Source organism: Kogia breviceps, chromosome 1 (assembly GCF_026419965.1).
Source record: "Kogia breviceps isolate mKogBre1 chromosome 1, mKogBre1 haplotype 1, whole genome shotgun sequence".
NCBI classification, from domain to species: domain Eukaryota; kingdom Metazoa; phylum Chordata; class Mammalia; order Artiodactyla; family Physeteridae; genus Kogia; species Kogia breviceps.
Genome location: NC_081310.1, coordinates 177,309,145 through 177,334,304, shown reverse-complemented (window position 1 = coordinate 177,334,304; position 25,160 = coordinate 177,309,145). Strand labels below are relative to the sequence as shown.

The 25,160-nt window shown below is 37.7% G+C and overlaps 1 protein-coding gene across 3 annotated transcripts in view; it reads right to left on the bottom strand.

Annotated features, from left to right (window-relative positions):
• Positions 1-3,585: 3,585 nt before the first annotated feature.
• Positions 3,586-25,160, bottom strand: part of PTP4A2 (protein tyrosine phosphatase 4A2) — a 38,955-nt gene continuing 17,380 nt past the window's right edge. For all 3 annotated transcript variants that reach the window (XM_067012617.1, XM_059078359.2, XM_067012618.1), the window contains 5 exons: positions 14,953-15,648; positions 12,783-12,875; positions 8,703-8,833; positions 7,345-7,419; positions 3,586-6,102 (listed from right to left, as the gene is read on the bottom strand). In XM_067012617.1, the coding sequence (XP_066868718.1) occupies positions 5,994-6,102; positions 7,345-7,419; positions 8,703-8,833; positions 12,783-12,875; positions 14,953-15,048 (504 nt within the window). In that variant the 5' untranslated portion in view covers positions 15,049-15,648 and the 3' untranslated portion in view covers positions 3,586-5,993. The remainder of the gene's footprint in view (positions 6,103-7,344; positions 7,420-8,702; positions 8,834-12,782; positions 12,876-14,952; positions 15,649-25,160) is intronic.

The following is a 25,160-nucleotide window of genomic DNA, read 5'->3' as shown; positions in this document are numbered from 1 at the left end:
TCTATGCTAATCCTCATGAAATTGCAGAACATCCTCCAGTTTTCCATGTACTCAGTTACGTTTATAGCATTTTCATTACTGGAGTCACATTTCATATTTCCGTGTTTTAAAGGCATTACAATTGTGCACGCTTGAAAATTAGGATGATTTCCACACCATTCCTTGAATATTTGTGTTCTGTTCTGACAGGAAGATAGAGATTAACTCTACTTGTGTTAACAAATTCCTGTTTGTGTGTCTTAGCATGATTTGGGGAATATATTCCAATTTCAAGGGGCCTAAACTTGAGGTGTCCTAAAAAATAAGTCACAGGGCTTAGGCAGGAAAGAGTTTTCAGAAAAGTGATTTATCTATGCTGAATAAAAGCTGTAGCACTGCCAGCTCAGATCCAGTTACAATTGCTAAAGCATGTCCAGGCTGGTTATCTAATGGCTCTGCAAGAATTTAGGCCACGCATTAATGCACTGAAGATAAAATCAATTTGAAAATTTCTTAAATCAAATACCAATCCTGGAGTAATACTCTCTGTGCAAGAGAATCAGCCAACAGTAATAGGAAGCCAATTATAAACTATAAACCACTCTGCTCAAATGTCCTGGTTAGTGGTGGGGCCCATTACACAGTTTGCACAAGTTGAATCCACTGGCTAGACAGAACTGCTGTACACAGACACATGTGCTCCTCTCCCCCATCCCCAACATTTAACATAAAGATGCAGCTCAATTAATAGGGACTCACTGAGTACAAAAACCCACCGCAACATGCTGAACATAAACATCTCGCCATTCTACTATAGCAGTACAGTCAAGCAGTCAGCAAAGAGCAGAAGCCTATGAAGATTAAATGAGATAATGCAAGTGAAATTCTGAGTCCAGTCATACTCAGCAGAAATTGGCTAGTAATATCTCCTTGTTCCTCCATCTTCCTGACTGCCCCAACCCCAAATTAGCAAAGGAAACAAGGGCCCCAACATTAAAAACACCTCTCCTGGCCTACTGCAAGCCATCATCAACCTACTACACATAAATGGTCTCTCAGCTTCTACTCTCAATACATTCTCATTCATTCAATTCTTATTTATTGCATGCATAGTATAAACCGGCCACTGAGTTTACATAAAAGGTATGCCCTCTAATTTCAGGATTTCTTGAATAAGCTTTTTGAGCATAGATCTGACTGTGCAGTTCTTTGTTTACCAACCTCCAGAGGCTCCCCATTGCCCAGAATAGATTCCCAACTCAAGACTGATTCTGAATGACCTTAGTGATGCCCGGACATGAACACTTTGAATAAACCACATAGTTGAGTCTGATGTTTCCTCCAGATTGAAAACAGTAAATAAACTTTCAAATTTCTTGTTATGATATGCAATACCCTCTACAATATGACTCCAATCTTCCCAGCCTCCCAAAATCCACACAATTTGGCCTCTGCCTGAATTTCACCTTCATGGGACTTCCCTGGCGGTCCAGTGGTTAAGACTCCGTGCTTCCACTGCAGGGGGAGAGGGTTCGCTCCCTGGTGGGAGAACTAAGGTCTCGCATGCAGCCAAAATATAGATTTCACCTACACTGCTTGGAAAGTGCTTTCACTGCCTTCGTATAGCATTTGCACATAGTAGCCTCCTTCACCTTCCTCAGAGATCTTCCCTGATCATCGCACCTAACTCCACACATAAACCCAGTCACTAGCCCCTTACCTATTTTACTTTCTTCCTAGCTTCACAGTACGAACCACTCTCTGAAAGTGTATTACTTATGTGTACCTATTTATTCTCTATCTTCTCCACTAGAATTTAAACCCTGTAAGGGCAACATCTATCTTATTTGCCACCATATCCTAAGTGCTTAGAATAGTGGGTAGTATGTGGCAGGTGCTCAAATACCAAGTAAATCATCACTCTTCCTATAGGTGCTAAAATCACAGCACTTAACATGATATTTATATAATCCCTTCTAGTCAAGGCCCTACTGGTTATTAAGAAACTGATTCAGGGGCTTCCCTGGTGGCACAGTGGTTAAGAATCCACCTGCCAATGCAGGAGACTCAGGTTTGAGCTCTGGTCCGGGAAGATCCCACATGCCACAGAGCAACCAAGCCCATGTTCCACAACTACTGAGGCCGTGTGCCACTACTGAAGCCCACATGCCTAGAGCCCGTGCTCCGCAACAAGAGAAGCCATCGCAATGAGAAGCCCGTGCACCACAACGAAGAGTAGGCCCCGTTCGCCTCAACTAGAGAAAGCCAGCGAGCCGCAATGAAGACCCAACTCAGCCAAAAATAAATTTTTAAAAAGTCAAAGTACTTCCAACAAAGATGTGATGGTAGAAGCCTGTGGAATTTCCTTGTTTCTATTTTCTGAGGTTTTTTTTTTTTTTTTTTTTTTTTAAAGTCTTAAGCAGTGAGGATGAGAAAGATGTTAAATGTAAGTTTTCAAGGGGACCAAAAGAGTAAATGGGATAGAGAAACACAGGATTGTCAGACGGTACTAAGGTTTACTTGAGATCATGACTTTAAACACAGAAACTGTTCCAGCAAGTTCAGTTGTGTAAGTGCAGAGAAGGCGGCATACTGAACTTAACCAAAAATGGAGTCCAGCCAGGCAAGTATAATGAAGCAAGAGTTGGGGCAAAGCAATTTACTATGTAGCCAATAGTAACTAACACTGGACCACAGAATCTAAGCTGCATAATGAAGGACATGAGGTGAGAGGATCAGTGAATTATAAGTCACATAGTTCTGTAACCACTCACTCTAATAGTCTACATATCTGGCTCCTCTTCTGGACTGAGGTCCTCCAAAGTGGGATCAGTGTCTTACCTTTTCATTCTTCGTACCTCATCACATGAATGTGTTATCTGGATGGATGTTTTACCCATGGTTTAAAGGGAAATTTCCCACCCCAAAATTCGATATATAAACTTCCTCCTTTCTCACTGTTCTTCAAAGTGTTCAAGTAAAGTTTCAGTACTTCATCAATACCCTATGGTAGGACTTCCCTGGTGGCACAGTGGTTAAGAATCCAACTGCCAATGCAGGGGACACGGGTTCGAGCCCTGGTCCAAGAAGATCCCACATGCCGCGGAGCAACTAAGTCTGTGTGCCACAACTACTGAGCCCACCCGCCACAACTACTGAAGCCCACGTGCCTAGAACCCCTGCTCCACAATAAGAGAAGCCACTGCAATGAGAAGCCCCTGCACCATAATGAAGAGTAGCCCCTGCTCGACACAACTAGAGAAAGCCGGCGCACAGCAACGAAGACCCAACGCAGCCAAAAATAAAATAAAATAAAAAATCCTATGGTATAAACACATCCTTTGAAAAGAGACAAGACGCTGAATTCCTGCAGTGTTGTGTCCAAGAACTGAACCAGAAAATGAACCAGATGTATCCTAACTACTGTTAAGTCTGCCCTTACTGAACACCTGGGAGGCATGAAATCTACAAACTTCCCAACCTCTAATTATTTCACCTCCGAAGTAATTATTAGCAGGATCCAAAACAGGCCTTGAGAATACCAAGCTTTCTAAGGAGACATAAATGAAACTCAACCTGAGGGTGCAGAACAAATGCACAGACAAAGAGCATGTAAAATATGTTTTATTGTTCTTTAAAAGGGCTCAGGGTTTGGTTTTAAATCAGGCTGCACACCTTTCATCAGTCTGACATCTCTCTCACCATGTCAAACTGGCTTCAGCTAGCAATACTTCATTAAATCCAAAAGAAAAAAAAACGTTTAATTTTGAAGAAAATCCAGTTCTGAAAACAATTAACATTAGTCTGTAATTTAAAACAAAATGAGGGCTAATGTTTCATGTTGCTTTATATACCCTTCTCCTCATACAGAACCAGGAATGTAATTTTCCTAACTCAGGCAGGCACTGTTACTGGTGGATACCGCTCTCTCTCTCTCTCTCTCACACACACACACAACGCTCTCTCTCACACACGCTCACTATCCCTTTCTCTCTCTCTCTCCCCCTCCCTCCTTCCCTCCCTCCAAACAACAAAACTCAGAGCATGTCAAAGGAAAAAGGTTTGTTCTGGTATTGATCAAAACCCTTGGAGTCAGTCTATCTGAGCTAGAGGGTATGCTGTTTTGATCTTGAGCCTATGTTAAAGGAATCTACTGTCAGGTTCTGAAATAAAGAATTTTGGATAGTACCATCATTTTTCACTTTAAAATCCTAGAAACAATTTCAAAAAGCATTATTTTGTTTTGTTTTCTGGGATGGGGGAGAAGGGAATCTACAGATTTTCATTTATTTAAAAATCAAAACAACTCGGCATAGGAAACAGGCAGTTCACATAGCCAGCCAACATCTGAGGTATCATCAGTGTGAAACAAGGTCCCGGTCCATTCCTACTGGCCTAGCTGATCCTAACAAAATGGGAAGTTTATGGCTCTGCACAGCAAATTCCAACATGACAAGATGACTGTAAGACTTTATTCAAATCCTTAGAAGCAGAGCACTATTAATTATGTAATATTCAGCTGGAGAGTGCAAGAGCCCCTGATGGTATCCTCCAACTTGCTTTGTCAATGCAGCCTGGTCACAACTGCAAAGGAGCAGCAAAACAGCTTTTCTAGATCAGTACATTGAACCCAGCAAAGAATCTGCAGAAATGATACTACACCACTGCACTAGCCACACAGTCCCTTTGCTACACAATGAGCTGCTCTATGTCTCTCTTCTACCCTATTATGGCCTGTGGACACATACTCACTAGGCATTGTTGGTTTTGAACCAGCAAAAAAATTTTTTTTAATCTCACAAAGAACCTAGTAAGAAAATAACAAGGCAATCAGTGGTTAAACTGAACTGTACATATAGGGGGCAGTTTGGGAAATACCTATTACAGGCATTTCTCAAGTCTAAAATATTGTGTCTTTGCTGCTACTCCTTTGACTGTTCCTGAAAATTCAGAGTACAAATAAGTCCTAAAATAAAAACTTTACACTAACAGCATTCTCTGACATCATTAGACAGAAAATCAGAGTAATGCTACAGCCCACAATTCTACAAGGTATAGAAAGTGTGCTAATGCTCTGCCTGTACATATCTTTAGTGACGGCCTGGAGTACTCCCCTTCCAAAAACAATCATCTCTGGGACATCCACTTAGCTTCATTGGTTGGAAAAGAGATGAATTCGACTCTCAGCTAAGTTCGAGAGACTCCTCTTAAAATGCCATTTCCCCACAAATTTATCAAAACAAAAAAGGCTCCTGGCTACTTTGCCTAATGTTGAATAGGGTTTTCAAGAAAAGAAACTAACATGAATACCCCATCCTCAGTAAAGACTAAAAAACACCTGGATCATATACTATATACGCCACTGCCTTTTCTTTTTTTCTTTTTTTTGGTGTTTTTTTATTTTGTTTTTTTCCTAAAAGTGCCCAGGTGGGCTTAAGGCTGCCAGACTGCACGCACATCTACAGCAACATGGGCTTCTCCTATTTCACCTATAACTTGTATCAGAGGAAAGAAGAGGGATAGAAGAAAGTGAGAAGAAGGGAAAAATATACCGTGCCTTCCCCCCCCACCCCCAAGAAAGAAAGAAATCCACAAAAGGGAGATCTATGTGCCAAGCATAATGGAAGAGTGTGCTCCCCAAACAGATGGTTCTGCAGAGGCTAATGTTCTGCTGGTTTTCCTTAGAGACCTTTTTTGAGAAAGTTAAAAAAGACAGGAGATTTTGAAATAATTCAATCCTGGCAGAAATTCAAACTCCAACACTAGGAGCAAAATCATCCTTCACTAAATTAATCCTTTTTTTTCTTTCTCTTTTTCTTTTCTTAAACATTTTATTCACGTTATAGAGGGATTTCTTTTTTGTTTGTTTTTTTCCAATCATTAGGAGAGTGGTTGAGGAGTACTGAATCCATCACTACTTTGATGACACAGTTAAGATTCCAGATTCACATTTCCAGGTACCAAGAGTTCCCTCTAAATGCCACGATCAAGTCAGCCTTCGTATACATTTCTTTCTACTGAACGCAGCAATGCCCATTGGTATCTCTGAAGCGTAATCGCATCTTAGGTCGGTATTTCTCCAGGTAAAGCAGCTGTTTGGAATTGAATGCTCCCCTTCTTTTTCTGAAAATACAAGAATGGCACACTTTATCATGTAAAAATAGAGCTTCCTGATTCACTGAAATGTGTATTTATGGCCTATGGCCTTTCTAACTCTACACAGCTGAAAACCAGCATATTTCCCATACAACATCACTTCTCAAGTGAAAGGGCTGAACTGTAACATGAACTTTCTGTGTGCCTTCCTAAAAGAAGAAATAGACAAATTTTCTTTATCTCTCATTAGAGTCTATTAATCGTTTAATAAAGATCAGAATGGTTAATCCAGAGACATCTGACTATACTCTTCCTAATTAATATATTCTTCATATTAGAAATGACAGCAAGTATTTAGGATAAATGAGGAAGTATTTATATGAAGCAGCAGACACAGATGGATGGCATTCCTTGAAATATGTTATCTTCCTAGAGCTGCTACCATACATTTCATGCCCTTTGTCACAAACAGTCATTTTTTAAATTTCTTTTTCTCTTTTTTTTTTTTTAAGAAAAGGTTAGAAAGGGAAAGGGCAAGACAATTGCCAAAGAATTCTGGACAAAAAAATAGCATGGCCTGTTATTCCAGACTGCTGTCAAGATTCTGTCTGGGCACTACCATCCTGATTCTGTGACTGAACAGGTCACTTAAGAATCCTAGGTGATTAACTGCTCCTCTATAGTTTCTTCCTTTCCTCTTTGTCACAGAGAGTTACATTTGGAAGGCATTTTGGACAGCCATTAAAAGAGGCACCAGATCACTGAGACTCAGCTACCTAGCTATTCATTTTAAAGATTCCTAGATGTTCAAGTCATATACTGGACATATTCTACAATGCCCAAATTTGCCACCTAAATTAGAAAATCTTTAAATCTGGGAGCCAGTAGTGTTATTGTGAGTCTCTTTATCACTTGCTATTTTTGATATCTTCAAATAATATTTTAAGCCAAAGACAGCAAATTACCCTGTACTATGAATGGGTACTTTTTATAATTTCTTTCTCTTAAATGATTTTGCTTTGTGTTTTTTAAAAATTAATTAATTAATTATTTGGCTGTGCCAGGTCTTAGTTGTGGCACACAGGATCTTTGCTGAGGCATGCAGGATCTTTAGTTGAGGCATGAGAACTCTTAGTTATGGCATGTGGGATCTAGTTCCCTGACCAGGGATCAAACCCAGGCCCCCTGCATTGGGAGCTGAGTCTTAGCTACTGGACCACCAGGGAAGTCCTGCTTTATGTGCTTCTGAACATAAAACTTCATACTCACTGTCTTATAAACTGAACTGCATCTTCGTACTTCATTCCACATTCAATCAAAGCAAGTGCGACCAGCACAGGTGCCCTGCAGAGATAAGCTCATTTGTAAATAACCACAGGTCTTTGGAATTAAAGGATTTTTTAAAACCCAGGATTACTTATTACCAAAATTATGTAAAGCTTGAGCTTTCTTTGTTCCTGTATACTAAAATATTTGGTATTTTTTTACATAGTAAAAATATCTAAATCATTATAGCTTCTATGGTATTTTCTATTTTTAGTAAAGTACAAAATTCTAAACCTTTATTAAGAGATCTTTACTCTTTAAAACATCATCACATTATATCTCAAATTTTCACATCATTTTATGTCACCAAAAATCCACTGATCTTTAACCATTATCATAGTAAATGACCAAATGGATTATCTTGAGTGTCTCAAAATTTTCATTACAAATCAGTTTTAATATCATCTCTTCATCAAATACTAAAGAGGTGCTACACTTCCTCAACAAAATCCTTTCCATGAGCTAGGAGAGTGGCAGAGAATTCGTAATTAGGAATTGCTTTCTATATATATATATTAATATAACAAAGGAAATGATGTTTTTAATAAGCCCATTATAAGGCACTAACTTTGGACTTACTACCTAACTAGGACAGCTATTAGTTTAAAAAACTGCCCCAAATCAGGATAAGGACTAGAGACGTCTGACCCTGAAGAAGAACTGTACAACACTAAACTGCAAAAAAAGGAAAATAACAAATGAAAGGGTTGAGCAGAGTCACCACCACCTTGAGGCAACAGCAGTTTGCATTAATGTTTGGAGTCAAAGTGCACATTATAAATTGACATTTAATCTACTGTTGATGAGTGTTGCAAACACCATTCCATGCAGTGCTCAAGGAAAAAGATGTTAAAATCGAAGTCAACTTTCATTCTCCATACATTTCAAGAATTTAAGGTTCAACCATCTGCTCTTCATCTATTAACTTCCATTCATCTCAATCTGAAATTAACCATGTATAGATTCTTCAAATCTAAGGTTATTTTAACTTTGTTGCCCATTTCAAACACCTAAACCTCTGATTACTGGAAATGGAGAAACTGAATTAAGACTGTATTTTTGGCTCAAAGATAAGATAATTACATTAAACCAGTTTCAAAACAACTTATGAACCACCACCCATTAAACCCAGACTCAGACAAATGATGAAACATGAAAAGGTATTTTGAGAAATCATTACACCAGCTTTTGCTCTCATTTCCTTTCCTTTCAGGCAACTTAATATTTAGTGTAATAAATGCAGTTTCTATCAAAGTGAAATTTTTGATAATGAATTCACAGACAAAAGGGGAAGAGCTTACCTTCCCAGTCCTGCAACACAATGCACTGCAACACAGCAACCTGGCTCTTCACGAAATTTGGTTTTTAGTAGGTTTAGCCAATCTTCAACTATCTGATTAGGGGGTGGCGCTCCATCGTCAAAAGGCCAATCCTAGGAGGAAAAGGTCTTTTACATTCAATTGATATTTTCTCCAGAATTAACATCCCAATGCACAACAGCTGCATACACAGCGCAGGCCTAATTGCACTAACTGTACTACATGTACCTTTTCTTTTTAAAATAAATGTATGTATGTATTTATTGCTGCATTGGGTCTTTGTTGCTGCACACGGGCTCTCTCTAGTTGCAGCAAGCGGGGGCTACTCTTCGTTGCGGTACATGGGCTTCTCGTTGCCGTGGCCTCTCCCGTTGCAGTGCATGGGCTCTAGGCTCGCGGGCTTCAGTAGTTGTGGCGCACAGGATTAGTTGCTCCACGGCATGTGGGATCTTCCCGGACCAGGGCTCGAACCTGTGTCCCCTGCATTGGCAGGCAGATTCTCAACCACTGTACCACCAGGGAAGCCCCGTGTACCTATACTTAACCACACAATTCTGATCACTTCTGAAAAATGATCCAAGATCAAAATTCAAGTGTGCCAACTTAGCCTTCTCAATGAAACATACATAACCAGCATCATAAGCATCAAACTTTTTCTTTGGAAATATCTCTTATCAGAGTGATAAGAGGCTAGCATTCTTCAAATATTTTATCTGAATAGAGCAGTAATTAGACATAATAGAGAAAACTAAAATTAAAACCAAGACAAAGTAAGAGAGGACACACCACCTGTCAATAAGATTTAGAAGTCTATTTTGGCAAAGTGTACCAACTGGTATCTCATTGGTCTCTACGAATATAAATATTTTTGAGGATTATCCCCAAATACCTCTAAGTTATGATGTCTTTTCTTTAAAGACTCTCTGATAAGTAATTTCCAACAGCAGATCATAATAGAAACATACTACCATCTTTGTGCTTACATATGTATTGTTTTTAAAGTCAAGCAGCAAATATTTTTAAAGCTCTGCCTGAATTATACACATCCCATTCTACAAGTACAGTGCTACATGATATGATCCTGAGGAAATGAAAACCATTTTCTCAAGTATTCCCTTCTCTTTTTATATTCAATGATTTGGGCTGTTTTTCAATTAAGACCAACCCCATGTGCATTCACAATACAGGCAGGGATTTAACTTCCTTGTTACCTCGCACAAGGTCCTGAGAAACCAACACAAGTCATTTTGAAGAAAGGGGGGAAGGGACATTCATATGTTGCATCATACCCTCTGTCCCATCTAACTTCAAGGACAGAAATGCAAAGACACTGGGAATTTTTTTTTTAACATAATACTATTCTAATGAGACTGGAAGGACACTTTAAAATACTAGAGAGGAAAAAGGGAAAAGTGACAGAGCACTAAATTGATTCTGCTCTCATTACTGGCACCACCACTAGAACACTTCATGGAGCCCATTAGCCATGACAGCACATTATGTTTGTCAGCTACACCCCATAATTAAAGGGCTGTCAATGTTATCATTATAAATGTCACTACAGAGTTTAACTGTAAACAGCAGTAAAACTAGTAAGTACCCTAGTCAAGAGCTTACTTCCTCTAAAACTCCCTAAAATGCATCTAGTTAAGAAACAATATGAAACATGCTTTACTTACTGATACAAGCAGTTTCTATCCAAAAAAATCACTAAAGCAGTAATTTAGAAGCATCTGAACTTCAAACTGACATGGATGAAGCCACCATTAGTCTTTTCCAATGTGCCTCTGATTTATAAGAACATTGGTCAAAGGGTTGAAAGGTCTCACTTTGGGAATATCCTCTTATAAAGTGTTCCAAACCCTCTTCATCTAGCAAAAGTAAATTAGCAATCCAACTTAAACTAAAATTTCTGCCTAGGCATTAGGGAGAAGGGAGGGATGAACAGGTGGAGCACAGAGTATTTCTAGGGTCATGAAACGACTCTGTATGATACTATAGTGGTGGATACATGTCATTATGTATTAGTCAAAACCCCTAGAGGGCTTCCCTGGTGGCGCAGTGGTTGAGAGTCCGCCTGCCGATGCAGGAGACACGGGTTCGTGCCCCGGTCCGGGAAGATCCCACATGCTGCGGAGCGGCTGGGCCCGTGAACCATGGCCGCTGAGCCTGCGCGTCCGGAGCCTGTGCTCCGCAACGGGAGAGGCCACAACAGTGAGAGGCCCGCGTAACGCAAAAAAAAAAAAAAAAAAAACAACCTAGAATATACAACACCAAGAGCAAACCCTAATGTAAATTATAGACTTTGGGTCATGATGATGTATCAGTGTAGGTTCATCAGTTGTAACAAGTGTACCACTCTGGCGGGGGATGTTGATTCTGGGGCAAGCTATACATGGGTAGGGTCAGGGCATATATGGGAAATGTCTGTACCTTCTGTTCAGTTGTGCTGTGAACCTAAAATTGCTCTAAAAAATAAAGTTTATTTTAAAAATTTTTTTAAAAGATTCTGCCTAGGAAAAAAAAGAAATTCCAAGCTTAATTCTAATATCCTTGTTTTTTTTCAAGATTTAGTTAGACCTTTAATTTTATCTGATCACAGCTCTTTAAAACAAAACAAAAGCCTAGATTTAAAGGCCTGGAATAAATCCCAGATCTACCATTATCTTCTACAAACTACTTCAAGTTCTTTAGTTCATTTCTATTTCATAAAGGTGTTTACCAACATTACTGATTCAAACAGACTATGGTCAATCTGCAGTTCATTTTCTCATCCTGCCAACTGTCAAGACAAACCAATTTCTCATCTACCCACTAAAGAACATACAATACAGGAAAAGGAACTTGTATTTGGTTTAACTTCAGGACTTAAAATTCTGTTTTTATTTTTTTAAACAAAGGGCTACATTTTATACATGTTTATACTTATCCCCAGTGATTTCCAGCCAGGGGACCTTAAAGTCATTTAGAAATAGGAATGCGAGCAAAGTATTATTACCATGCCATACTATTAAAATACATTTTAAAAAACATAATGTTTGGCTATTTGATTTTTGTGTTTTCACCAATGTGGAAGTGAAGAAACTTTATGTAACAGATGTGAGACAACTGCCTTACCAACAGGACATTTATTTTCTTTGCATCAACTGCCTTCTCAACTGCTAACCAATGCAGTAAAGACTACAGAACTAACTCTCAATAAAAAAGAGGAACATAACCTTGTACCATCATCTTTCTTATTACTTTCTTCCTACCCAACTACTTCAAAACTCTTCAGTTCTCTTCGCACTACAACGCCCTCCCACAACCATGTCAAATAGCTCTAAGACGCTAAGACTACAAGGTCATTTCAATACATGCTACTGTAATTTAGATAACTTTTTAGGGAATAAAATATAAAAGTTTACCTAATCTGAAGTTCCTGTTTCCAATAATGAAACAGCATATTTAGGGGCCAAGGAGAAATTTAATTCAAAATAATTCCAATCACTATATTCAAACTATATTCAAATTATGAAAGAAATCTAACCATGCAAATGTTTCTTAGAAACCTACCAAAAAGTATCAGAAGCTATGCTAATTACTCTGGAGCAAGATGCCTTCTCCCTCTCCCTACTTATGCTCCTCTCCCACCTTTTGTCCCCTACAAGTTATCCACAAAATATTAAGTAACCAATTTGTACTTGCAAAGCAAGAGAGAATATTTCCATGGGATTTAAGAATGTCTGATGGAAACTACTTTCAGTTAGATTCAAACCAGTAGCCTAGGAACAAAAGCTAAATATCACATTAATTTCCTAGAGAAAAAAAAAATGAAATTTCCATTTTCTTGAAATAAGTGTGCACTAAATTTTGCCTTTTTTGTTGAAAATACTCTGCATCTGTAGACTTCAAGGGCATAAATGAACAAAACTGCCAATCCAAAGGAATTTTAACATTGCTATGATTACTGTATCTCCTGTAAGTTTAAAAAGCAAACTATGAGTGCCAAGTTTTTTAAAATATCTATGTTTGAAAGGTACAACTTGTTAGTAGTGAAAAATTAAAACACTACACACTCACTAGAACGTGGATTCCTTCTTTTTCAACTGGTGCTTTATCATATGTAGCATCACAAACTCGAACCAAAGTTGTCACTCCATACTTCTTAAGTTCCTTTAAAGAAAAACAAATATAAGGAAACTTGTTTTTAGAATCTGCAATGAAAGCTTTAAAAATATACTCTTATTAACTGAAACAAGACCTCATTCTCAGACAAAGATCAAAATCATTCTCGTTGTAACAACATATACAATAGACATTCTTGCATTCAAAGTGAAAACATCAATAAGGCCTACCTTTGTAAGGGGCAATTTGGTAGCATTAACGCAAAAACTTTAAAAACACACATACACTTTGACCTAGAAATTCTACTTCTGGGAATTTATACTAAAGAAATAATTAAAGATATACACAAAGATTTAGGTACCAGCATGTTCAGCACAGGTTGTTTGGGATGGTATAAAGACAGAAACATTAATGGTCCAAAAACAGGTGAATGGTTAAAGAAAGTATAGCACATCCATACAGAATACTATGACAGCTATAAAAATAATACTAAGAAGGTTGGGGGAAATTTTTCTAAAATACACAGTGTGATCCTATCTATATGTATATTTATAAATATATACATAAATACAGAAAAAAACATCTAGACGCCGGGTATTAACAGTATTCTTAAATTGTCTTTTGCTTATCTGTATCTTCTCATTTTTATGTACTAAGTACATACTGCTTTTTATAATTTAAAGAAACAAAAGCAATTTTGAAATTATTAAAAAGTGGTATTATATTACAAAGTCAAGTAACACACAATTACAGCCAGAAGTCTTGCTCCTTTAAAAGTTTTCCTACAGTAATGCCTAATCCAGTCACTAACTAACTTCAAGAGGCCACTGACATCTTTTTATAGCTGCAGGAGTCTATGACCAAGGAATCCACAGGCTGAAAATAGTATCATGTAATTCAGCCAGGCTTAAAGGTGACTGAACAACCTGAGGGCATACCGGCCTGGAATTAACTTGTACGCTGTGTACACAAAGTTAAGAAGCTCAGAGAATTAAAAATATAAATAAGCAGGACAGTGATATCCTATAAGAAGTGTCCATCATCTGGTTATCTAAAGAGAAAAGTTATTTTAATTGCTAAAGGACTTTATTATTCACAGAAACGCCTTCTCATAAAACAGACTCAGGAAAGTTGTTAATGTTGTATAATGAGTAAGAAATTTTTAAAATTTTCAAAATACAAATAAAATCCCATTAAAATGAACTCCACAGTAGCTGTTCATTGAAAGTTTCCAGTAGAAATTTTTTATGGTAAATATTTGTGACCTTCAGCAAGTCAAAACCTCTTCTGAACTCAGTTTTGCCATCTGTAAAGTGAGAGAGGTAGATTTAGAATCCCTAGGAGTTAATCTAGCTCTCTAAGTCTACTCCATAAATATATCAACAGAAATCACTGAGACTGAACAATCTGAGAATGATTAAAAAGCTTACATTCAAATGCCTGTTGAATAAAGTACAAAATGTTTCTCTACTACTACCAATAGAAAAAATGCAGGATCTGACATAAAAATGCTACCTATAATACCTTTCCTTCCCCTAAATTTCTGGACCTGTGAATAATGTGGTTCCTATTGCTAAGTAATTCTAGGGTAGCTTTTCATCAAAAGTGGTTAGGGCATTTGAGGAAGAAATGGGTTTTAGTGTCAGAGATAGTTCTACCACATATTGTGTGCCTTCAGGCAAATTACTAAATCACTCTGAACCTCAGTTTCCTCATCTGTAAGGGAAATAATGGTACCTATACCTCATAGGGTTATTGTGAGGAGTAAATGAGATAATGCATAAAATTGCTTATTGTAATGCTGGGTACCTACTAAGTATTCAATAAATGCTTTATTATTGAAACCATAACAAAAGAACTGCTAATAATGTTCAAAGGAAAAAACACAGTACTAGACAATCTCTAAGATGCCTCAAATTCCATAAATGTTCTTTTGAAAATCTGTTTTAACTAATTCAACTCAATTCAAACAAAGACTGGTAAGATCCACAGGATCCATATCATCCATACTCCAATCACAGAAATAAATGGCTTTGTGGTATAAGATTTCTTTACAGTGGCGTTAATTTTTAACAGGATTTTACCTATAAATCAATCCAAAAAGTAGACCATGCTACAATCTTACCTCTGTGAACTTGTTGAGGGTAGCATTGGTAGGGTTGTGGGTTATCAGAAAACGCATGTTCTCATAGGAGATCTCCACAGGGGCTGGACGGTTCATTATGGCAAATAAAAAGTGTGAGCGTGCGTGTGTGAGTGTGATGGGGAAAATGAAAAAAAAAAAAATCAATAAATCTTAAAATGTTTCACAGCAGAAAACATTAAAAAGACCACTAAAATGCCTATTATCGATCAGTGTTTTCTCTATTCAACTTGTTTATTCTTTAAGAAGCTTCTCCCTTCAAGATAAGCAGAAGTATTTAGAATCCACTTGAATCCAAATTCAATTTGGGCCTCAATGTCTGCTTGATGGATACCTTCGGACTCCAAAAAAATCCAACTACATACGAAACTTAAGCAGCCTTTACTACATTTAGGCACTAGTGAAACAAGTTAAAAGAGTAGGTCGCTTTCCACTTTTGTTTACTTGATGCTTAATTTTACTGGAGTCATTAAAAGATATATGCTTGCAATAAAAAAAAAAAAAGCCAACTATTTCTGAGGCCAGTCTCGGTGTCCAGAGTTTTCAAGGCAATGTTAATTATGGCACATAGGACCTCCAAGCTCACTTGTCAGCGGAAACGCTGTGCTGAGCCTGGCAGAAGTCTGCCCTCACGCTCAGAATCGCCATAAATGTGCAACGTATATTCCAACGAAAAACCTGGAGGAGAAAAGCATAAAGAAAATGAACTGGAGGTTGACAGCAAACACAATGTCCAAAGTCAATAATACATTCTTTATGAGCCCAAAGACATCTGAAATGGCACCACTTCTAAACTACTGCCGTCTACCAAGAATAGGACAGAAGTATATACCAAGAGTTTTAAAAGTCAGAGATTTAAGTTAAGTACGTCTTGGGGACTTCCCTGGCAATCCAGTGGTTAAGACTCCGAGCTCTCAATGCAGGGGGTGTGGGTTCCATCCCTGGTCAGGGAACTAGATCCCACAAGCATGCTGCAACAAAGAGTTTGCATGCCACGACTAAGGAGCCCTCGAGCCACAACTAAGGAGCCTGCCTGCTGCAACTAAGGAGACTGCCTGCCACAACTAAGACCCAGTGCAACCAAATAAATAAATAAAATAAATAAATACTAAAAAAAAAAAAAAAAAAGACACCATGCTCCCACTGCAGGAGGTGCAGGTTTGATCCCTGGTAAGGAAATTAAGATCCCACACGCCGCATGGTGCAGCCAAAAAAAAGTTAAGTATGTCTTCCTTTTTTCAAAACGAGGCTCAATAAAGTTCTATACTAAATAAGATTATTTCTAACTCAAGTCATTTTAAAATGAATTTTAAAAATCATTTTTAAATGATTAAAAGATACTTATAACTTCACTCCATGGACTCTTATAAAGTTCACATCCAACGATCTTATTTTTCTGCTTTGATGTTAACTATATTTGGTTAAAATTATATCTGTAAATGGATGAAGGATATTTATCAAAATTCCAATTTGAGGATTTAATTCTTTCAATCCAAAATATATGCATTGGCCCCATTAATGATATCAGTTCATAAAGTTCATATGATATCAGTTATCTTCTTTTCCTCACAACTCTAAGTAGTTTTTAACTACCTACGATGAATGAGGAAAGAGGATCAGAAAAGTGACTTGTCTAAGGTGAATGAATTAGCTGAGCCCAAATTCAGACTCTTCTGAAAAGTCCTGTATTTTTTCCCAAGGTACCACAATTCCAGCTGACTCAGCTAATATATAAATCCCATTCTCTCATTTCTAGTCCAGTTTATCTTTTTATTATTTCTCACATCACTACCTCAAGAGTACAAAAGCATCCAAAGGTTAATTATTCACACAGCAGTCTCCTGCCCAAATATTAATTCATACCAAAACAAGGCAAGAAGAGGTGGCAGAATTTTTGAAACACAGTAATCTGTATAGCTGGCTTAGTCAGAGTGCCAACATAATCATAAATTCCTCTGGAAATAGGGACAAGGTCTAAGTTCTTCTACTTGGCTCTTCCCTAAGCCACCAATAAATGCTTATTTAGAACTCTTAAAAAGATGACTGTAACCAGACAAATGAAAGATAATGACTACAGAGGCACCTGCAGAAAGAAACTGAAAGAGGTAAGAACAAACCTAAGCCTCAAACTTTCAAGCCTAATCTTCTATCTTCAAGTCTTCTTTTTATGATATTCTTAATGGCATTTTATTTTGTAAATTATATATTTCTGATATTACCATAGACACAAGCACGAAACTAAAAATTCCTAAAATGTGAGAGACACAAGAAATTCAAAATGGCATTGTAAGAACTTCAATACCTCAGCATAATGAGTTATCCACTACAATAAAAACACAAAACTTCTACATTCAAACTAACAAAAACATAATACACACCATCACCCTTCCTAATTCATAATCTAACTCATAATTCTAACTGTAACCCTAAAACACAGCCACTTTAGATCACACATTTCACAGAGTACTCCTTGTACAGTCAAGGAATTTTAAAGCTAGCAGAAACTTAAGAGATCAAATACACTGACCTTTAAAAAAAAAGATGCTATTTGGGATCCAGAGAGATTACAAAGACTTAAGTAAGACCACACTGCTAATTAGCAGCAGATCAAGGACAAGAACCCACGTCTTATTTTCCCTCCAATTTTGACTAATGGAGGTATCCACATATTTTTCAAGTCATAATCTTATTCATGACAGTGTAACTTTTCTTCTAATATTTGGTTGGATGTTCATTTGCAACTCTGTGACCTTATAATAAGGGGAGAAAAGACTATTAAAATAACTACTCAAAGAATAATGGTTTGCATGCAATGCAGAGCAAAACACAAGGAAATTCTAACCTGTTTGAATCCCTTTGGTTTAATGCTGTTATGGCAGCTAATATGTGTGTCAGCTGAGAAAGGCACTGAAAGACCAGCATTGTAGTGACAGCCAGGCTTAAAAGGTTACAGCTCTAGCATTAAGTTTTCTACCCAGTCATCAGTGTTTGTCTTCTCAGAAAACAGAACAACCTTTATCCCATCTTATTCCTCCAAGCTCAATTTGGAAGGACCACTCCCAGGGATAAGGATAACTTATTATTAAATTTTCAATTCCTTTTTTTTTTTTTTGGCTGCATGGCTTACAGTATCTTAGCTCCCTGACCACGGATGGAACCCAGACCCCGGCAGTGAAAGCAGAGTCCTAACCACTGGACCGCCAGGGAATTCCCAGATTTTCAGTTCTTAATACCATACTGAGATCTCCAGCAAAGGAATTTCTGCCAAATGAAGCACTATGTTCTATCAATGTTAACAGATGCATGATAAAAGCAAGCTTCTGTTCCTTCCCCCTCCCCCAGGAGTTCAATACACATTAACAGTTAAATGTTCTTGCACCTGTCAATTCAGATAAACTAATGTTAGTTTCTGTGACACCCATAAGAATGCAAAGCAAACAGTCTGTAAAAAAAAATCATAAACAACCTACCACAGCTGGAAAGTACTCAACAGTTACAGAGCCATACATTTTAGCATAAACTCAGCACCTGTATACCTTACTGGAAAACTTTTTTCTCAAGTATTCCCTCTGGCATTGATTTTGCTCTACCTACTTTAGTAAAAATTGATTTTTACATTAATTTACCAGATGATGGAAGAGGCTGGTTTATTTGACACATAACTGTGATCAAATTCAAATACGCATCCAAATATTCTCTCCACCATTTATCTTTTATAGAATCTAACTCTTAAAATGTTGAATTTGGGAATTTCCATTTCCTAGGCAACATTTCCATTTTTAACAAAAGAATATGACTTCACTGAAGGATTAGAAACGATGGTCTGTGACAGAGAAATCCTTTTAAATTAAAGAGGGAAGGGGAAAAGATAGAGAAGAATGAAGAAAGGGGTCTAGAAGAAGAACAAGCAAGCAGAGGTCTACCAAGCTAAGACAGTGCACTGCCAGTAAGACTAAGTAAATAACACGACAAAGACTACTTAAAACTCTGAAGAGGGGGGTATGTTACAAGTTTAAATATCCAGTGTCAATGCTGCTCTACTGCTAACATCTACCTAGATGAGAACCAAAAGCCAAAATGTATGAAATAATACAATATCCATCACTTAATCATGGCACATGTTAAAACGGAAAACCATGGAGAGGTTAAAAGAATAAAATAGGGCTTCCCTGGTGGCGCAGTAGTTGAGAGTCCACCTGCCGATGCAGGGGACACGGGTTCGTGCCATGGTCTGGGAGGATCCCACATGCCGCAGAGCGGCTGGGCCCGTGAGCCATGATGGCCGCTGAGCCTGCGCGTCCGGAGCCTGTGCTCCGCAGAGGGAGAGGCCACAGCAGTGAAAGGCCCGCTTACCGTAAAAAAAAAAAAAAAAAAAAAAAGAATAAAACACTTATATAAACTGATATGGGAAGATGGCTAAGAGATACTAATAAGTGAAAAAAGCAAGGTATATGATAATATAAACAGTATATATAGAAATATTTGTGAGAACTTAGTATGTTTTCACTCAGGCCAGGAGCATGATTTACAATATATACCTTCTAAACAGTTACTGGTTTTTTCCCATGTATATTTATTACCTTAATTTCTTTAATTTTTTTTATCTTTTTTTTTTTTTTTTTTTGGCTGCGCCATGTGGCATGCGGGATCTTAGTTCCCCGACCAGGGATTGAACCCACACCCCCGGCATTGGAATTGCAGAGTCTTAACCACTGGACAGCCAGAGAAGTCCCTTTAATTTTTAATTCTAGGGTGATAAAGAACCTACAATGATTACAATTTAATTATATCCTTAACAGTGCTATAACCACTGGATTACAAAGAGCCTCAAAAGGGCTAGTCCCTCTGTCCCTGGCAAGCCTGTACCTACACATTTCCAGAAAGACAGTTTCTTCTTTGTTAAAGATACTAAATTACGGAGTAAAATTCAGATCCTGCTTTGGCAACTGTAATTCTAAGTTCAAATATAAATATAGAGAATTCAAGGGCATGAACGAACTTTACAAAATCAGCCCCATTTAATGTAACCCACACTTACTGGGCATCCTTTTAAAAATCCTGTCAAGCCACTCACAACAAGCTTTCCACTGAGAAATCACCTCTATTTACAAATTAAAGTGATGATGCAATAAACCTCTAATTTGATAGGGTGTGCCAGTATTCACCAAAATAAAAACAGTACATTATAAGTAAATGTACAAAAGAACTCTAGATCTTAGAAAATAAAATCTAAAAGCAAAGGTCTGAGGAACAAGTTAAGTATACATTTATTGTTTACTTTTCTTGCCAGAAATTCTACAGGAAGTCATGCAAATTTGAGTCAGCATGGTTTCTACAAGTAGACAACATGAAAGCATAATATGGTATACAAGACTAACATCTTGCAACAATTTTTTCCTAAAACAAGTTCATTTCACCTCATTGAAGACACCTGCATTTCCCTTAAAATAAGTATGAATAATCTGTCAACAGTAAAGAATTCATTCTCATGAAGGACTAGACACTGCAATTTGGCCAGTTAAGAATGTATAAATTCAAATATTTATTAGATACATAATATGTACCATATATTCTTATAGAGGCAGCAAGAGCAGTAAACAAACAAAAATTCCTGTCAGGATGGACCTTATATTTTAGCGGGCAGAAAAAGATAAATAAAACATGCCACTGCTATGGAGAAAAATGCAAAGCAGGGGAATCTGCAGTGTCAGAAGGGAGAGGGGATTCCACTTTTAAATAAGGCTAGCAGGAAATGCCTCAATGAAAAAAGTGACCTTTTATCCTAGGCCTGGGGTTTTGAGCCAAATAGATATTTGAGGAAGCATTCTAGGCAGAGGGATTAGCTCTTGCAAAGGTTATGAGGTGGGGCCATGCTTGGAGTGTTCTAGGAACAGCAAGGGGGCCAGTGCTACTGGAACAGATAAGGCAAGGGAATGAATAGGGTCAGAGAAATAAAAAGAGAGGCTTACAGGCCAACAGAAGTATTTGGCTTTTACTCAGAGAAAAATAAGAGTTTTCAAGCAAGAGTGACAACCTATGCTTAAAAGGATCACTCTAGATGCTATATGGAAACAGATTATGAGTAGTAAGGGTGGAAGCAGGGAGATCTGGTAGGAACTTGATGCTATAATCCAGGAGACAGATAATGGTAGCTTGGGCCAAAGTAGTAGCAGTAGAGAGGATATGAAATCAGTTTCAAGATATACCTTGAGGTGGAACCCAAAAAGATTTGTCCACAGACTGGATATGGGGTCTGTGGGGAAAAAAAAGTCAAGGCCCTGAGTAACTGTTAAGAACTCGAAGAAGGCTAACCAAATATTCACAGACTATTCAGACAACAGACCATAAAATCTTCACAACCATCAAGAAAGAAAAGCAAGGAAATTCCTCTGTAAAGTACTACTGTATCTACTGCATTTTGACCATTTGAGATTAAGACTTGTAAACTAAAGAAAACTCAACATTGCTAATTAAACACCCATCTTCTGGGGCTTATCTGGTGGCACAGTGGTTAAGAATCTGCCTGCCAATGCAGGGGACACGGGTTCAAGCCCTGGGCCGGGAAGATCCCACATGCCACGGAGCAACTAAGCCCATGCACCACAACTACTGAGCCTGTGCTCTAGAGCCCACGAGCCACAACTACTGAGCCCACGTGCCACAACTACTAAAGCACGTGCGCCTAGAGCCTGTGCTCCACAACGAGAGAAGCCACCACAATGAGAAGCCCCCGCACCACAACGAAGAGTAGCCTCTGCTGGCCACAACTAGAGAAAATCGACAGGCGGCAACAAAGACCCAAGGCAGCCAAAAATAAATAAATAAATACATTTATTTTTTAAGAAAAAACAAAAAGCCATTCATCTTCTGGGTGGGAGACTGGGCGAAGTAGGTGAAGGGGATTAAAAGGTACAAACTTCCAGTTATAAAATAAGTCATAGGGATGTAATATACAGCATAAGGAATATAGCTGATAATATCGTAATAACTTTTTACAGTGACAGATGGTTACTAGACTTATAGACCTGATCATTTCACAATGTATTTAAATGCCTAATCACTATGTTGTACACCGGAAACTAACATATTGTACCGACTAAATTTCAATTAAAAAAAAAAAAAAAAAACTCACCTCCTGGTTAACTGATCTCAAATTGGAAATTTTTACTCTCATACCTACTCCCAACTCATCAGAGCCCTGTAGAAATAAGAGCTCTACTCTCTGTACTACTTATCTTTGTTCATCCACTCTATTGTTGCATTTATCAAACTAAAAGTGAATACATCTGGCTCCTTGAACTTAGACCATTCAAATGAATGTTAGTTCTCTTCCCCTACTGACTACAGTCCTGGGGAATTGATAAGGAAAGAGGTATCATTAAATTCTACAGAAATTATCCAAAATATCTGTAAACAAGCTAAAAATAGCAACACACTTCTTACTGCTAAAAAAAAGTTTCAGAGTTACTCCCTTGGTTATTCCCACTTTTCCACTTCCTCATTTAAGGAGGGAACTTGAGAATCAAGTTCCAGTACACAAATCAATAATCAGTTCTATAAAAAGAAAGCATGACCTTGAGAGTGGGAAAATATCTGAACACTTCAGAACCAGCAGGACATACATGGCCTGCCACTCAGAAAGGAAAGGAAAGAAATTAACCAACAGATCACACCTGCTTCTGAGAACAGTGACAGTTATTTTCTGAAGTCCCGTGGGCTCTGTTCCCACTCAAATGAAAAGGGAGTGGTTTTCAAATTTGTATGTACCCTGGCGATTAGAAGTAGTTTTCATTTTCTGGTAATTCCTACCTCTACAAATAACTGTAAGACCAAAATTGCATTAAATATTTTCATGCCACACTTGAAAATATTTACTTTTCAATTTTGTACTCCACTGTTCCTCTAAAGATTAGCAATTCTCTAGCTGAAATTCTTTGTCCAAATATGTTATTTTTCCTTTCAGAAATAAAATTTAAATGAAGGTAACAGCACTATGGCCAATTTTCACTTTTTCTAAAAAATTATTTCAACACCAGTAAAAACATTAAAGTCCTAACACCATTCTAGTATGGAACATTATCTCATTGTTTTCAGTGAATCTTTTAAAAATTAAGTTAAATAGCTCTATTAAATTGATTCTATTCATTCATATTTCCATTTCCAAGGAAAGGTTATCATCAGGACTATCCTCTCCACGGGATTTTTGTTTAAAGACTTCAGTTTATGTACCTTGCAAGATTCCCAAGCCTCTTTATTATAAAGTTTAAGCACCTTCTCTTCCTAAAAAACCGTGGTAACCTCCTTCATACAATAGAGAACTATCTCAAATTCAGCTGCATTCCCATAAAATTAAATCCTAATATTTGTTTTCTTCTTTCCCTCCATCCTTCTTTCTTTAATCTCAAAAGAATAAATAATTTTCCTGGAGAACAATTTAAGTCTTAATCATTTTACTTTAGTTTCCAACATCACTATATATACACTAACTCAAGAACCACTGAATTATTTCATTAATAAAGACATGTATTTGAGATTCTGAATTTCAATTGTAATAAAGCAAACTCAGTAGTAAAAATCCGAAAGGACACCCTAACTCACCCTGTCAACACCACTTTGAAATGTTTTCTGAGCTATATCAGGACAGTTAGAATGACTGTAACAGCTGCAAGTTCCCTGAGGTTGCAAAATAGATACTTGGGAAAAGGTTATTTGAATCACCTTTCAAAATAACCTACAGCACAGGAGCAGAATGCAAAGCAAAAACTTCCAGGCTATTGTTAGCATTATTTAAAATGTATGTTTCAGAACTTAGCAGTTTATGGGTCAGCTTAACTCTTTCATTTCCCCATTTTGTCTAACATATTGAATATATTTAAAGGTCCTGTTCAAGTATCCACCACCAAAAGTGGGGAAGGAAGCTCTCTATGTACAGGATACGGAATAAAAACATTCCAAATTACATCTTGTCAGCATAAATTCTTTTGTTTGAGCCCCAGAAATTTTTCTGCTGTTAGGGCATTTTGGTCCAAGTTTCCCTTAAGTAAGTTACACTTCACTTCCTCTCCTAAACTTGTTTCTTATAAATCACATTATACTTCACAGCCATCTCTCTGTGAACTGAATATTAGTACAAGAGAAACAGACAAGAACCCAAATAATTCAATTTGGAGCTGCTGGTGGCCTTTTAAAATATACTGTCTACCCACTAACTGAACTGCCCAATAATGACTTGATGTTTATTTTCATAAAATACAACATTCAAAAGTCTTTAGAAACCATACAGTGAAAGCAGTTGTTTCACATTACATATGAATGTGAAGTAAAAATGGTGAAATACCTCTATAATTCCATGTCAAGGGGTTATTATTCTTTGCTCACCAGCTTAGTTCAACATGGATTTACTTTCCTTCTCTTCTCAAAGAATGCAAAATTTAGGGGCTTCCCTGGTGGCGCAGTGGTTGAGAATCTGCCTGCCAATGTAGGGGACACAGGTTCGAGCCCTGGTCTGGGAAGACCCCACATGCCGCGCAGCAACTAGGCCCATGAACCACAATACTGAGCCTGTGTGTCTGGAGCCTGTGCTCCGCAACAATAGAGGCTGCGATAGTGAGAGGCCCGCGCACTGCGATGAAGAGTGGCCCCCGCTGGCCACAACTAGAGAAAGCCCTCGCACAGAAACGAAGATCCAACACAGCCAAAAATAAATAAATAAATAAATTTTTTAAAAACGGAAACAAAAAGAATGCAAAATTTAATCTTCCGTGTCCTCTTCCTCCAAATGCTTACTGAGATGAGGGACAATATACCAGCTCTGAATCATACTAAAACTCAGCCCATCTAATCTTAAAACAAGCATTTGTGGAGCTCTCTTTTGCATACCATACAATCACCATCCAGGATCAAGAACCTAGAAGAATCAATGTGTGAAAAATATTTGATGATGAGCATTAAAATTTCATTATTAATGCTACATACTTTGAAGACACAAAATAAGCATGAGTAGAATGGAGTAGGATTAATTAAGACTTCTGAGGAAAGGTAAAATTTTTATGACAAGACTGGTAGAAAGAGAGACAGGCCATGGTAGCATGACTTGAGAAAGGAACTAAGTCTTCGGTTAGATAGCTCTGAGGAGGCCTTGACCATGCTGAGAATTTTAGACCAATTCAAATGCAATAAAAGCTCTTAGG